General features: G+C 49.5%; 1 protein-coding gene across 1 annotated transcript in view; it reads left to right on the forward strand.

Annotated features, from left to right (window-relative positions):
• Positions 1–15,059, forward strand: part of TRPC3 (transient receptor potential cation channel subfamily C member 3) — an 81,077-nt gene that overhangs the window by 3,379 nt on the left and 62,639 nt on the right. Inside the window, exons 3-4 of the mRNA XM_015565975.1 lie at positions 5,311–5,501; positions 14,582–14,746. Coding sequence (XP_015421461.1) covers positions 5,311–5,501; positions 14,582–14,746 — 356 coding nt within the window. The remainder of the gene's footprint in view (positions 1–5,310; positions 5,502–14,581; positions 14,747–15,059) is intronic.

Below are 15,059 nucleotides of genomic sequence, written 5' to 3' on the forward strand. Positions count from 1 at the left end.
TGAAGACTGCAGGAGGTCAGGTGCCGAAAACACGTGAAGGTCATTACCCCAGGAGGCTGGCCACGCTCGGATATAGACTAAGATAAATGAAGGGAGGACGGCGTGGTGACAGGCTATTACGGGCGTATTGTGGGTGTGCAGACGCTGCGGTAGCTATTCCCGGGGACAGGGTCCTGGACAGGATGGCCTCCGGGTCTAATGCTCCGCGTATCAGATGGAAGCAGGCTGGTCATTGATTAAGCTGTGGGAACGCAAAGTGGAATTTTTGAAAAAAGGAAAAAAAAGCCTTTTGCCCTCCCTGTGCCTCAGTTTTCCGCTCTTTAACGCAGAAGAGCAAAAGACTGCAGGAAGCCCGGTGCCGAAAACACATGAAGGTCATTACCCCAGGAGGCCGGCCCCGCTCGGATACAGACTAAGATAAATGAAGGGAGGACGGCGTGGTGACAGGCTATTACGGGCGTATTGTGGGTGTGCAGACGCTGCGGTAGCTATTCCCGGGGACAGGGTCCTGGACAGGATGGCCTCCGGGTCTAATGCTCCGCGTATCAGAGGCAAGCAGGCTGGTCATTAAGCTGACGGAACGCAAAGTGAATTTTTGAAAAAAGGGAAAAAAAGCCTTTGCCCTCCCTGCGCCTCAGTTTTCCGCTCTTTAACGCAGAAGAGCAATTTCAACTCTTCCCACAGCAGGGCTGCCGGGAAGAGGAGCATGAATATAATCCTGGAGCAAGGTAGCATTTTACAGCAGGAAGAGGTTCTAGGAATCATCTAAGTAGACAGACCTCTCATCTTACAGAGAAAACAGGGCCGATGGCCAAGGTTCCAGCTGCCAGGCCCAGAGTGGGAGCCGTGGGTCCGGCCTCAGTATTCCATCTCACATGCTGTACGTGGCAGTGTCGAAGCTTCTGTAGGACTTGATGTGTGCTAAGCACACTGAGCACGTAAGCGCCACAGCAGCACTATTGGGTAGGCTTATTCCCCTCAGAGAGGCTGAGTCACTTCTCAAGATCACACAGCACTGAGTGGCAGAAGCAGTATCTGAACCTAAGAAGTCTGGCTTCAGGTTGATGCTCCGAACACTACCCTCTCTTTGTTACTAGGGAAAGGATCGGACAGGGCCCAGCCTACTTAGAATTGAATTCCCGTTTTCCTCTTAAGGATAAAAGGGATTTGGAAAAAGGATGGAAGAGAATTAGAATGCTGAGTAAGCGCTGATCCGAGTGCTGAGACCTGTAGACAGGGCACGATGGCGATGGGGCGCCGTTGTTCTTCCTCTGGCTTGTGCAGGGCCTTGGGCGTTTTTGTTTAATTACCTTCACCCAAGGATATGTTTTTATTGATTTTAGAGAGAGGAAGGGCGAGTGAGAGAGACAAACATCGATCGGCTGCCTCCTGGACGTGCCCCGACTGGGGAGAGAGCCCGAACCCTTTTGGTGGATGGCACGATGCTCCAACCAACTAAGCCACTGGCCAGGGTGGTCCTTGGGCTTTTGGGTTCCTGCTCTGCCAAGTGGGCAGCAGGTCCACCCCATAACTTTGTGGCAGGCCCAGGCGATGGATGAGCGGCTTATAAAGACGATTAAGCAAAACTAAATTAGGGGGAAATTACCAGGAAATGCAGAGCAGACAAATGGTCTTGGTCAGGAACATGAGGCAGGACCTCCTGGTGGTCAGTGCCGCTGTAGGCGGTTGCTTTGGCACCCGGGAAGGGCGGTCTGCACCCCCATGTTCCCGGCGAGCCCTCCGAATAATGACCAGTGCCACCCCGTGACCACAGTGAAAGAAACGCCCATTACCTCCAGCTCTGCATTCTGTGCTGGGGGAGCAGACTACCCGCCAGGAGAGGTTTCCGTAGTTATGAAAACAGAGTGTGGTCTGGCCACGTGGGTGGCTGATCTTTCAGTGGACGTGGACAGCCCACATGGCTTTCTTTGGGGCTGGGCAATTTACAGACGACAATGTTGTAAGATAACGAGTCATTATTTAGGTGTTACCGCAGAAGTGGTTCCCACATTTTCGTCAAGCATAAGAAATCGTCTCTCTTATTTCTGCTCAATGGAGCCATGGCCGTCCTGTGTTGTACCAAATCTTATAGAACAGTCTGAACTGAAGAGGCACATGAGGACATTTCATCTAAAAAATTGTATTAAGAGGGGAGCTTTCTATGGAAACAGACATGGATTTAATACTTCTGGATGGTATAATAAAATATTTCATTAGTCTTCCAAGCATGGAAGGCAGACACTCCGCATAGAAACCAGCACTGAACATTTTATTAATTTTATCAGTCGCCTGGTCCCAATTTGAATGGAAACCAAAGATTGAAGTTTTTATTCATTTTGTCTGTTCCCTTATGAGAGGAAGAGGATTAAGTGTAACTGTCCTTTAGCTGGGTTTCTGATGTCTGAAATGGAAACTCCTCTAGTCTGGGGAGCCTCTACATTCTCCCCTCCTCTTGTTGATTTTGGCCCATCACATCATATAAATTAATTATTTAAGGAGGGAAAGTGGAATTCCTCATGCCTTTTTAAAAAATGAAATTAGAATACCTTTTTTTAAAGTAATATTTTATTGATGTCAGAGAGGAAGGGAGAGGGAGAGAGAGATAGAAACATCAGTGATGAAAGAGAATCATTAATCAGCTGCCTCCTGCACACCCCACACTGGGGATTGAGCTCACAACCTGGGCATGTGTCCTGACCGGGAATCGAACCATGACCTCCTGGGTCATAGGTCAATGCTCAACCACTGAGCCACACCAGCTGGGCCCTCATGCCTTTATTTTAGTATATTTTTATTGATTCCAGAGAAAAAGGGAGAGAGAGAGAGAGAGAGAGAGAGAGAGAGAGAGAGAGAGACATAAATGACGAGAAAGGATCATTGATCAGCTGCCTCCTACATGCCCCCTCCTGGGGATCAAGCCCACAATGCAGGCATGTGCCCTTGACCAGAATCAAACCCGGCCCCTTCAGTTCCCAGGCTAAGGCTCTATCTACTGAGCCAAACCAGCTCGGGCCATGCCTTTTGTAAGGTGTGATTTTCAGAAGCCCAGAATTAGGAAATTCTGCTGTGCAAAGTATTGCTTAGTTATTAGACACACAGTGTCTCCAGATATGTCGAAATGAGGAATCCACTTTCCGCAAGCGCACCACTTTAGATGATCATCTGGCTAACTTTCTTAACGGGCAGTCATTTTAGTGAGAGCCATAGCAGTGGAACTGGGGTTCCGGAAGTGAGACACTTTCCTACGATGGTCGTTGACACCTTGACAGGAACCAGAGGGTGAGGAATAGAGCTGCAGTCAGGAGGTAACTGGGGCGGTTGCCCGCTGACTTCCCCATACCAGTCCATGCGCCACGCACACATGCGAATGGAAGGAGAGGTTCGCAGCCTTTTTCTAGCGAGGCGTTCATTCCAGTGGCCTGGGATCTTTCCTCTCAGGTACTGGTACTCTGCACCCCTTGGGACTTCAGTGACTATAAATCAGACACTTGTCTTCTCCTGGATGTAGGTACGTGCCCTGCAGACCAACCAGGGAAACCCCTCTCTGCTGGCACCTGTCCTTCCCCACACGCCCTGCACGCCAGTCATTCCAGAGATGAAGTGGGTCAGAAACACATGGGGGCCTCGGGGCTGGTGGGAATGGCCGTCCTGGCGCATGGCCAGGCGCGCTGAGGCCGCTGGGTGAGGCCTGACTGCACTTGGAGCAGCCGCGTCGCCACCACGGCGGGAGATAGTAACCTGGACACGCTATTTCCGCACGTGCTCCATCTTCCACGTCAAATCGCCACTTTAGGAAAATCCCCATTAAAAAAAAAAATTTGTTGTACCTCAACTAAAAATCTACACTAATAAAAGAGAAAAATGGTAATTGGTGTACGACGCTACCCTTTTCATTGGCTAATCAGGGCTATATGCAAATTAACTGCCAACTAAGATTGGCAGTTAACTGCCAACAAGATGGCGGTTAATTTGCATATGTAGGCACAATGCAGGGAGGCGAAAGGGAAAGCAGGAAGAAGCCCCCTGCCACTGATAGTGATCGGAAACCCAGGGGGGAGCTAAGAGCTGGGGGGCAGGGCAAAGGCGGCCCTGGGAGAATGATAGGAGAATCAGGTGCTTTTCCGCCCTGGCCAATGATAGCAGGAAGTAGGGGTGGAGCCAGCGATGGGAGCTGGGCACGGTCAAAGCTGGCAGTCCCAGGAGCTAGGGGTCCCTTGCCTGGGCCTAAAGCGAAGCCCACGATCACGGGGCCGCTGCAGCTGCGGGTCCCCGCTGCCCAGGCCTGACCCCTCTGCTGAGGCCTGAGGCCGATCCAGTGATTGGTGATTGGAGGGTGATGAGGGTCAACTCCTCTGGCCGAGGCATCAGGCCTGCGTGGGGGGCGGAGCTGGGGATTGGGGGGATATGATGGTCCCCTTGCCCAGGCCTGAAGCCTGGGTCAGAGGCGTCAGGCTTGGGCGGGGGGTGGAGCAAGTGATCAGAGGGAGATGGGGGTCCCCTGCCCAGGCCTGCTGCCTGGGACAGAGGCTTCAGGCCTGGGCTGGGGGCAGAACCAGTGATGGGGGGAAATGAGGGTCCCCTGCCCAGGCCTGCTGCCTGGGACAGAGGCTTCAGGCCTGGGCTGGGGGCAGAACCAGTGATGGGGGGAAATGAGGGTCCCCTGCCCAGGCCTGCTGCCTGGGACAGAGGCTTCAGGCCTGGGCTGGGGGCAGAACCAGTGATGGGGGGAAATGAGGGTCCCCTGCCCAGGCCTGACACCTCTGTCAGAGGCGTCAGGCCTGGGCAAGGGGCCGATCCTGCGATTGGGGGGGGATGGGGGTCAACGCCTGAGGGCTCCCAATATGAGAGAGGGGGCAGGCTGGGCTGAGAGACACTCCCGCGCCACACACACACACACCCAGTGCACGAATTTCGTGCACCGGGCCCCTAGTAAGTAGAATAAAATAACTGGTGTAAAAATGTTTTTTCATTATAGAAATGGTGTTGCTTGGGCTTTAAGAAAACAGTTATGTGCCTGTACCAGAGAGAGGCGGCTCTTTTTGACGCTTTGTCCCTTCAGCATCGTCATCTAGGCAACAGCTAGTAATAAAACCAGGGACAGGGGTGACTCATGATGGGCAGGTCACAGGAGGTCCTGGCTGCGGGCGGGTGGGGGCGAGTCCAGCCTGGCATCCCCGGTGGGGGGCTGGGGGGAGGCCGCAGCCTCCGACCAGAGGAAGGCGCGTCTTCTCCTCGTGCTCAGAGGACCTGACACCCTTCCCAGGGCCTGAGAGCAAGTTCCCTGCGTTAAACGCCAAACCTCTCCTCCTCAGAACGACTACCGGAAGCTGTCCATGCAGTGCAAAGACTTCGTGGTGGGAGTGCTGGACCTGTGCCGCGACTCGGAGGAGGTAGAGGCCATCCTGAACGGAGACCTGGAGTCGGCGGAGGCGGCGGAGGCGCCCAAGCACAAGGCCTCCCTGAGCCGCGTCAAGCTGGCCATCAAGTACGAGGTCAAGAAGGTGAGTGGCTGCTCCCACCCAGCGCGTTGGGAACACGCGGAACACCGCCCAGGCTGCGATCCCGGGCCACCTCCCCGTAATGAGGGCAGATGTTGTGGTGAAAGGTGCCTTTTCCTTCCTGAAAGGAATGAGTGACGTTTCCTGGCAAAGTGGGGAGTCAGACACTCTCGATGGGCTATGAGACCTGGGATGAGTCCTAGGACTTCTGTACATTCTGGTTTTCTCTATAAAAGGCGGTACTATTTCCTCTCTGTCTCAGGGTTTGGGTGGGATTTCAATGGATTGAGCTATGACAAAGCACTCTAACTGCCCGTCACGATGCAGCTGCTCACAGTAAAATCTGTTACTTGCACACGCTTTTGGAAGGGACTGTTACGTATATCCTCACGTTAATCCTTGCACCAGACCTATAGATCAGATAGATGATGAGATTTTTATTCTGCAAGGAAACGAAGGTCCTCCCAGCTTCAATGACTGGTCTGAGATCACATTGCTACGGAGTTGGTCATGCCGTTGCCAAAAGTAAAATTATGATTATTTTTTTAATCTGGTTACTTGAGATAAACTGTTATGTGTATCTATCTGCTACTTGTGTGGGGCTTTTAAATAATTCATGAAAATTGAGGTTATGATGTTTTACTGTAATAAAAATGTCTTACCCAGAATCTCACAGCTTATATGTGTTAGATAAATGAAATTTTGTGCTTTTAAGAGACGCTGATAAATCACAAATAGTAAGCTGTTATCAGTAGAGCTGGGGTCATGCGGTGTTGCAGGGAGCTGAGGAGGGCAGGCTCCGGAGCCACCCTGCCAGGGTTCCAGCCCCTGTGTGACCGCGGGCACGGCCCCTCACCAGTCCATGCCTGGTGTGCTTGTTAGTACAGTGCAGACAGCAGCAGTACCTGCTTGGTCAGCTGGTTCCGGGACTACACGAGCTGCTGCAGGTGGGGTAACCAGCACAGGTGTGGGACACGGTGATTGCTCAGTAAGCAGTAGCTCATAGCATTCTGCGTTATGGCAGTTCATTCTCAGGACGATGGCTCTTAAGCAGGTTCTGTTATTAGTCATCACAGACGGCTTTCGTGTTCACTGCACTGGTTCTAGTTTAAGCCGAAAGGAATTGAGTAAGGGCTAGGACAGTGATGGCGAACCTATGACACGCGTGCTAGAGGTGACACGTGAACTCATTTTTTTTGGTTGATTTTTCTTTGTTAAATGGCATTTAAATATATAAAATAGATATCAAAAATATACATCTTTGTTTTACTATGGTTGCAAATATCAAAAAATTTCTGTATGTGACACGGCACCAGAGTTAAGTTAGGGTTTTTCAAAATGCGGACACGCCGAGCTCAAAAGGTTCGCCATCACTGGTCTAGGAGGAGGGCCAGGAGACCTGGAGGACAAGCTTCTCTCAGCGGTGCTCCCAGGGCTGACGCCCTGAGGGACTGTCTGGGCCCAAGCAGAGCAATCCCGCCTTGGCTGCAGGTGGCGGACCCTGCGCACCCAGAGGATGCGAGTCCTGCCTGACAGATACGGCCCCTGTCACACCGAGACACCCACACGCCTCTCACAGGGGGGCGAGGCCAGGCGGTCTCCTGGTAGCAAGTGAGGATCACTCTCCACACATGCACACACACGTACACATGCACTCACATGCACACACATACACACACATGCGCACACATGTACACACTCGTATACACATGCACACACACGTACACACACCCCCACACACCCCCACACACACGCGCGTGTGCGTGCAATGCTACCACACTGTAGAGAGCTTCCACACGTGGTTTTCACGAGATCCTAGCCAGCCATCGGTGACAGATCTCCCCTCTATGTACCAAGACATTGAGGCTGGAAGTGAAATCATTCTCAAGGCGCTGTCAGTGACAAGATAAGGTCATTTTGAATTAGATGGATCTTAAGACGCTTCTGGAAACCTGCCTGGATTTATGCCGGTTCGCAGTGCGCACCTCTTCCCGTGAGCACCCGAGAGGGGAGCAGTGATTCCGTTTGTCACAGCTTCTCGATCTTGGCTCTGAAAGTGTCCTGTGAGCAGAGACAGCTCGTCTGCAGATGTGCGTCCCTCACCCCGCTGTCTCGCAGGGTGCACGTCCCCTGCGTGTCCATTTTAAATGAATGGGTGTGGAGACCACTGTGTAGGAGGTGTCATTAGCAACACTACATGTGCTGTCAGTCAACTATCAGGAAACAACAACGAATGCATGTGGCCCTACTTGGTATGGCTCAGTGGACAGAGCATCGGCCTGCAGACTGAGGGTTCTATTCCAGTCAAGGGCACATGCCCGGGTTGCGGGCTCAATCCCCAGTGGAGGCGTGCAGGAGGCAGCCAATCAATGATTCTCTCTCATCATTCATGTTTCTATCTCTCTTTCCCTCTCTGAAATCAATAAAAATGTAATTTAAAAAAGAATCTGAGAGTTTATATATAGATAGATTAAATATGTATATATTTAAAATATATATATCTATAGTTAAAAGTAATATATGTGGAACTGAAAGGAAAGTTAAGACTTTGAGATGTTCTGGTTTGCTATACAATGAACATTAGTTAAAGTCTTTGATTTAGAATGTTCATTTGGAAAATGTACAGAAGAGCCCTATTCTGGAATGCCCCCAAAGTCCCAAGTTCTGTTTTTTTCCCTCTCAAAGGCTTCCTGAATTGTTCTCAGCACTCACCCAGCTCCACTCCAGCAAAAAGGGAAAATACCCACCCACTCCTGACGCCCTTTCCCCCACCATCACCTTTCTATTTCCCAAGAAAAATCTCCTCTCAGATTATAAGGATGCACTCAAGGTAACTTTATGTTATAGAATTTTCCCCTCATAAAAATATACACTCATATTTATTCACAGTGGCCCATAATTCCAACAAGGAAACCAGTTTTATGTGATGGCAGGCTGTTAGGTTCCATAGGAGACTCAGGAAGTGTCTTCTGCCATCTGCCCAGATCTCCCCCCCGGCCCTGGTTCTGAGTCTACGATTCCTCTCTGGGCTCAGAGCTGCCAGAGCTCGGGAATCGCACCACGGGTTCAAACAGGCCTTAGGGACTTGATGGCAGTTAATCAAGAAAATGAAAATATGAAAGATCTGCATAGCAGGGGTCTCCACATGAATGTAATGATTATGTGGGGAAGAACTTTCCAAAATAAAAGCAGTAGAAGGGATAACAATGCAAAAATATAAATAGTTCGATCACATGCAGCCTAAAACCCTGTACATTAGAAAGATCTGGGAGAAATATTTTTCTCAATTATAACTTACTAGGGGCCCGGTGTACAAAGTTTGTGCACTGGGGCGGGGGGAGGTCCCTCAGCCTGGCCTGTGCCCTCTCGCAGTCCGGGAGCCCTTGGGGGATGTCCGACTGATGGCTTAGGCCTGCTCCCCATGGATACCCCTAAGCTGATAGTCGGACATCCTTAGCGTTGCTGCGGAGGTGGGAGAGGCTTCTGCCACTGCCGCTGCACTTGCCAGCCATGAGCCCAGCTTCTGGCTGAGTGGTGCTCCCCCTGTGGGAGCGCACTGACCACCAGGGGGCAGCTCCTGCATTGAGCATTGCCGCCTGGTGGTCAGTGTGCATCATAGTGACCGGCTGTTCTGCTGTTTGGTCGATTTGCATATTAGCCTTTTATTGTATAGGATAATGGATTGGTATTCTTAATATCAAACGAGCTCAAACAAATTTATGAGAAAAATTTCCAGAGCTCTATAGAAAAATAAGCTAAGAGCTAAGGTAATTCACGGAAAAGAAAATCCAAATGTCTAACATATTTAAAATTTTCAAGCACCTTGGTAACAAAGGAAATGCGTATTAAAATACAGATACTATTTCACCTCTCTTAAATTATTAAATAATAAAAACTTACGATTCTTAATACTGCTGATGAAATGGGCTATCAAATGCGGCTGGCAGGAAACAATCGTGCTTTTTATCAGGAATTTTGAAGACCAGTCATCATTTCTAAGGAGTCTCTATGGGAAATAACACAACTGGAAAGATGGTAAATACTGTTACTGTTTGTAGGGTCACTTAAATTCTGCTACTACAAGAGAACGGAAGATGAAATTTGATTTTTTGAAAATGCATACAAGAAAAAAAACCACGAATTATTTTTTAATTAAAATAAGGGACTATTTGCCCCTCCCCCCCAAAGTCCGGAGTTCTAGCTCTGACTCTCCATCCATCTTCCGTGTGACTTAAAGAGGAATGCCAGTCCCCTGCACCCACAGAAATACCAAGCCTTCTGCCTACCGCTGGTAGCTCCGTCAATTGTAAGAAAGCCCTTGACAAAGATAAGAGACACCAGATCTTCATAAAAGGGCTCTGAGGAGGCGGGGACGTCTCCATCGCTCCCTGCCCACTCTCCTTTCTCCTCCATGGTGGGATTAAGTGTAACTGGAGACAGCCACCCAGAAAAGAGACATGCAGCAATATGTAAACATAAAGTTATTCCCAGCACCTGCAGAGAAAGCTCAGTGGTGGAGCCTCGCAGCGAGACACCGGGGGACACACATGCAGTAGAGATTCTGGGGTGCCCGTGCCAGCGTGGCCCGACCCCGCACTGGGCAGCCTCCGCCGGTCTGTGCCCAGGCACCGGGAGGTAGCAGAGCAGTTCACACCAAGTGGGTTTGAAGTCCAGAAAACTTGCACCATGTAAGTTTTCCGTTTATACATCACAACTCAAGAACTTTAAAAGGAAGATGGAATGATCTTCCTGTGGTTGTACCCACAGGAATATTTTCTTTTAAATTGTATGAACTGAGGCTCCAACAATGAAATTAAAAGCAAAACGGAACATTCCCACCATGTTCTGCACCACAGTGTCCCCACAAAGATAGTTCTGGTAAAGGCGGATTTCATGAAAACATAGTGTACCGTGAATTTTTTCTTAATAGTCTGCCACGAATGGGGGTTCAGTTTACAACCTATTTGTCAACTTGGCAGGAAAAAGGTGTTTTCTCATGCTGCAGTCATTTTGTGCCATGGAAAGACTGAGATTTTCTTGTGTCAATCATACTTCCTTTAAATCGGGAAACCTCAAATAAGGGTATTATTTTTGGAATGATTTCGATTTGCTGGTCCACTGACGTTAGGAAACAACATACATGTTCTCTCCAGCCACTGGGACTGGTGGGCGGTGGCAGGGGTGCTCTAGGAGGAAAACCAGTCCAGAGATAAAGGTCACGCCCTGTTTTGAAGTCATTAAAAAGAGCAAAACTCATCTCTGAGAGGGATTAGCTTTTCTGCCCTCACTTGCGACTGTTGCATCGGTTTCATTTTCTTTTTCAAATGGTCCTGGTGTGCTCGTGTTAGGATTTAAAACCACTGAGGAAAATACCTATTTGCTTTTTTCCCGTGGATTAAGAAAAGTCAACAGCCCTGGCTGGTTTTGCTCAGTGGTTAGAGTGTCGGCCTGTGGAGCATTGGCCTACTGACTGAGGGTCTCAGGTTTGATTCCGGTCAAGGGCATGTACCTCAGTTCAAGGGCAGGCTCAATCCCTGGCCCCAGTTGGGGCACATGCAGGAGGCAACCAATTGATGTATCACTCTCACATTAATATTTCTCTCTTTGTGTCTTTACTCCTCCCTTCCACTCTCTCTAAAAATAAATGGGGGGGGGGGAGTCAACAGATGTCATATGATGATGCTTATTATCTCAAATAAGAAGAGGGAAAATTAGTAGTATAGGAAATATACCTGTTAAGCTGAATAGTAAAGTATGACAAGGTGCAAACATCATATTTAACATAGATTAAGGATCTGCACTATGTGAGCAAGTCACAGTGAGCCAAAGATGGATCACCCCCTTCTGCCACGTGGAAAGGATGGATTTCCATCAAGTATTTGAGGCTATGTAACCTTATACAGTGTAATTAATGCCACAAAGCACATCTTCAAGTTTAAAGAGCAGCTCAAGGAGGAGTAGGAGTGGGAAGAGGGAGCCATACTACAACATGAGTACTTCTGTTCTTGAGAGTTCAAAAGCTATGAAAGACCCTTGAGAATTCAAAACCTACCAAGGACACTTATAAGAGGGACATTTGTCCACCAATTCCACAGGGACACGTCACCTGTCTTTTAACTCTGTAGGCATTTTGTGATTTGAGCAAACCCTATAAAAGTGCTTCCCAAGTGGTAATCTGATATGCTGACATCACATCCTCTACCTGTGGATTTCCCAGTATGCACCACTCCCCATGCCAAGCCAAGCCTGGCTGCAGTCACAGGTCTGCCTTTTATTTACATCAATCCAACTTCCCACAAATGCAGACCCTCTAAACATCAGGGCATTTGGACCAACATTCAAATTAAGACTGTATTAACTACTGACTATCTTGACAAGCATATGAGTCCAGGTCTCCATTCTAATAGCTTTTCTAACATTTATTAGGTAGATCTGCTACCCATCTCAATCTCTAATGCAGAACAGTGTCAAACGCTGCTTTTGACTAATTAGGTCAGGCAAAGACTCAAAGCCTCCAGAGACTGCCTCTGTCTACAGACTGATAGAATTGTGTCTTGAGTTGCCCTCAGGCAATCTTCCACAGGTGTGGCAAGAGTGATTTTCAACAGGGTGGGGCAATTGCTTCTGCCTGGAGGCTGTTATTCTCAGTCTCTTAATGGGCCTCAGAAACTCCCAAGTGCTGGGGCAAGGTGTTTTCTAATAGGGTGGGGCAACTGCATTACCCCCTGCAAAAACCACCTGCGTAGCAAAGATCTGCGTGAGAAAGATGACCTCTCCAGCATGAGGGTATGATTCAGCACAGGAAACTGGGGTGTCCGCTTTCCAAGCTCTAACTCCAGAGCCCCCAATCCTGGCTTCTGCTCACAACTCCAGTCCACTTTGCCCTTCCCTCTGCTAGAGCACAAGGTGGGTGGCTGCACATGAAATTTTGTGTGTTAGCCCTTTAAGAGGATGCCTGAATTTCCAACCATTTCTCTCCCTGGCAGACAGCAACCCCATGTGCTGCTTTTCACAGCCAGATATTGTGTGGGTACCCTTCTCAATTCTGGTGCTCTCTGCTGGGGGGCCCCGCTTGGGGATTAGACACCAGAGGTCTCAATGGAACCCCTAGAACTTCAGTTGCTGTTTGTTGAACAGCCCTTTCACGCCTCTGCCCCTTCTACCAGTCTCTCTGAGGTCTCCACTTTCAGTCCGTGGTTATCAAGGTTCTCTCTAAATAGTCTTCAGCCGATTATTCAAAATGTGGTTTTGTGGGTTTTTTTATATTTTAGTTGTAGTTCCAGTTTGGTCCTGGGAGTGTGTCTATGTAGCATCCACTTACTCCACCGCCATTTTTAATCTCTGCTTTTCTCACATTTATTGATAGCTTGCTGTGTGCCTCAGATCAGGACCACTCATCCCTTAAGGCAATGCTGAATACTTCCATTTTCATCTTCTTCTACCAAAGGCCTAAGCTCATGGGAGGGACTTATGACATGTTGAAGGTTGAGTGAGTGAGTGAGTGAGTGAGTGAATGAATGATGAATGAGACAGACAGGGACTGTAGAGGAGTGAGGATTTCTCACAGAAGGAGGGGTGAAGCAGGAAGAAAGTGATCCAACAGACACAGGGCAGAAGTGGAAATTTGGAGTTCTCAAGAATCCTGGGAAATTGCCACAGAGACCTCCAGAAGCCATCAACCTTGAATATATCCGCACATGAATCACGAGTACAAATAATGTCTGCATTGACCTTGAAGTGCTATTTTCAAAATTCAGAATGTTGGAAAAGTGACAGAATCTTGAGTTTGGAAAGAAGGTCTCATATTTACTTCGGGGCTGGCAGTGCCCACTGACCCTCGGGACCTGGGATTTTTATAAGTGAATTGAGAGGAACGTGCAAGTTCAGATACTCTTTTTCACATTGAGCTCATCAAACAAGAAAAGATAGCATCTTCTTTTTCATACTTCTGACTCTCCCAAATCCTGCCAGTTTGTATTACTGAAAAAAATTCCGTTAAGTATTTCAAATCTAGTGTTTGGAGACTCATCCTCCACCACATCTGTCAGCCACATCTGTCTCTCCTGCAAAGAGGCACCGTGGCTGCCACCAGAGTGGCCACCACAGGCTTCCAGAGGGCAGGCGAGAGGGGGCGTCCAGTGCCCAACCTGAGGGGGTGAGGTTTTATTTTATTTTTTCAATGAAAAGAAACTATAAACCGGGAAGTGGAAACCTCTTCATTGCCCTGTAGGCGTGCTCTTGATAAAGAGTCAAATAACGTTCGGAATTGCCTAGCCACTGCGGAGCTTTAGGATCGGAACTAGGACTTGATTAGAGATGAGCCCTCTGCCTGGTGGGACTTTAGTGCTGCTAAAGTCTCTTTTTAAAAAAAATATGTTGGCACTTGCCCTAGGTGGTTTGGCTCAGTAGATAGAGCATCGGCCTGTGGACTGAAGGGTCCCGGGTTCGATTCCAGTCAAGGGCACATGCCCGGGTTGTGGGCTCGATCCCTAGTAGGGGGTGTGGAGGAGGCAGCCCATTGATGGTTCTCATCGTGGATGTTTCTATCTCTACCTTCCCCTTCCTCTCTGAAATCAATACAAAAATAAATGCCTTGGCACTTATAGTTGATTTGTGAATGGCCCTGAATAATTCCTGAGCCTGGGCAAGCTGCACCTGGCCATTCAAAGGACAGACCCAGTTCCAAAGGGCACCCTCTGGCGTCGGCCTGATGACTAGTCCGTTCTGCTCCCTGAAGAAGGACAGGGCTTGCAAAGAGTCCCAGTGCTTCTAGAGCAGCGGTTCTCAACCTGTGGGTCGCGACCCCTTTGGGGGTCAAACGACTCTTTCACAGGGGGCTCAGACGGGGGTCACCACAACATGAGGAACTGTATTAAAGGGCCACGACATTAGGAAGATTGAGAACCACTGTGTCAGTTCCAAAGCAATTTGGAAAGGCCATTGGGAAGGTGAGCGGGAATGGGACTGAGCCCTGCAGTGCGTACCTCTGGAACACGTGCACTAAGGTCTAGGATGTTCCTCTTAACCTCCAGCAGCTGCCCTGCGGACGATGTGTGGTAACCCGCCTCCCTCTCTCCCCCCAGTTTGTGGCTCACCCCAACTGCCAGCAGCAGCTCCTCACCATCTGGTACGAGAACCTGTCGGGACTGCGGGAGCAGACCATAGCCATCAAGTGTCTGGTGGTGCTGGTGGTGGCCTTGGGCCTTCCGTTCCTCGCCGTCGGCTACTGGATCGCGCCGTGCAGCCGGGTACGGCTCCCCGACCCCTTCCCTCTGTGGTTGGTGTGCACGTCCTCTTGAAGGAGAAAGCGTCCTGCTTAAGGCTCTTGTCAGTCTCACCCTCCGTGTTAATGGCCTCCAGAACAGGATTCTGCTTTTGAGTCACGGGGTCAGCTCCACTGAGGGGTGAGAGAGGACGCGGTGCAGGGGGATGGATGGCCTTTGCAGGCACGTGTTGCTCTGGCTTTTAAGATAAAATTGCTGCTGGAGTGAAGCTGCATATGCTCTCATTCTGTTGGCAGCTTAATCCAGAGAGAGCCGCCGGGCCAGCCGTGGGCGGGCA

This window comes from Myotis davidii, unplaced genomic scaffold (genome assembly GCF_000327345.1).
Source record: "Myotis davidii unplaced genomic scaffold, ASM32734v1 scaffold862, whole genome shotgun sequence".
Lineage (NCBI taxonomy): Eukaryota > Metazoa > Chordata > Mammalia > Chiroptera > Vespertilionidae > Myotis > Myotis davidii.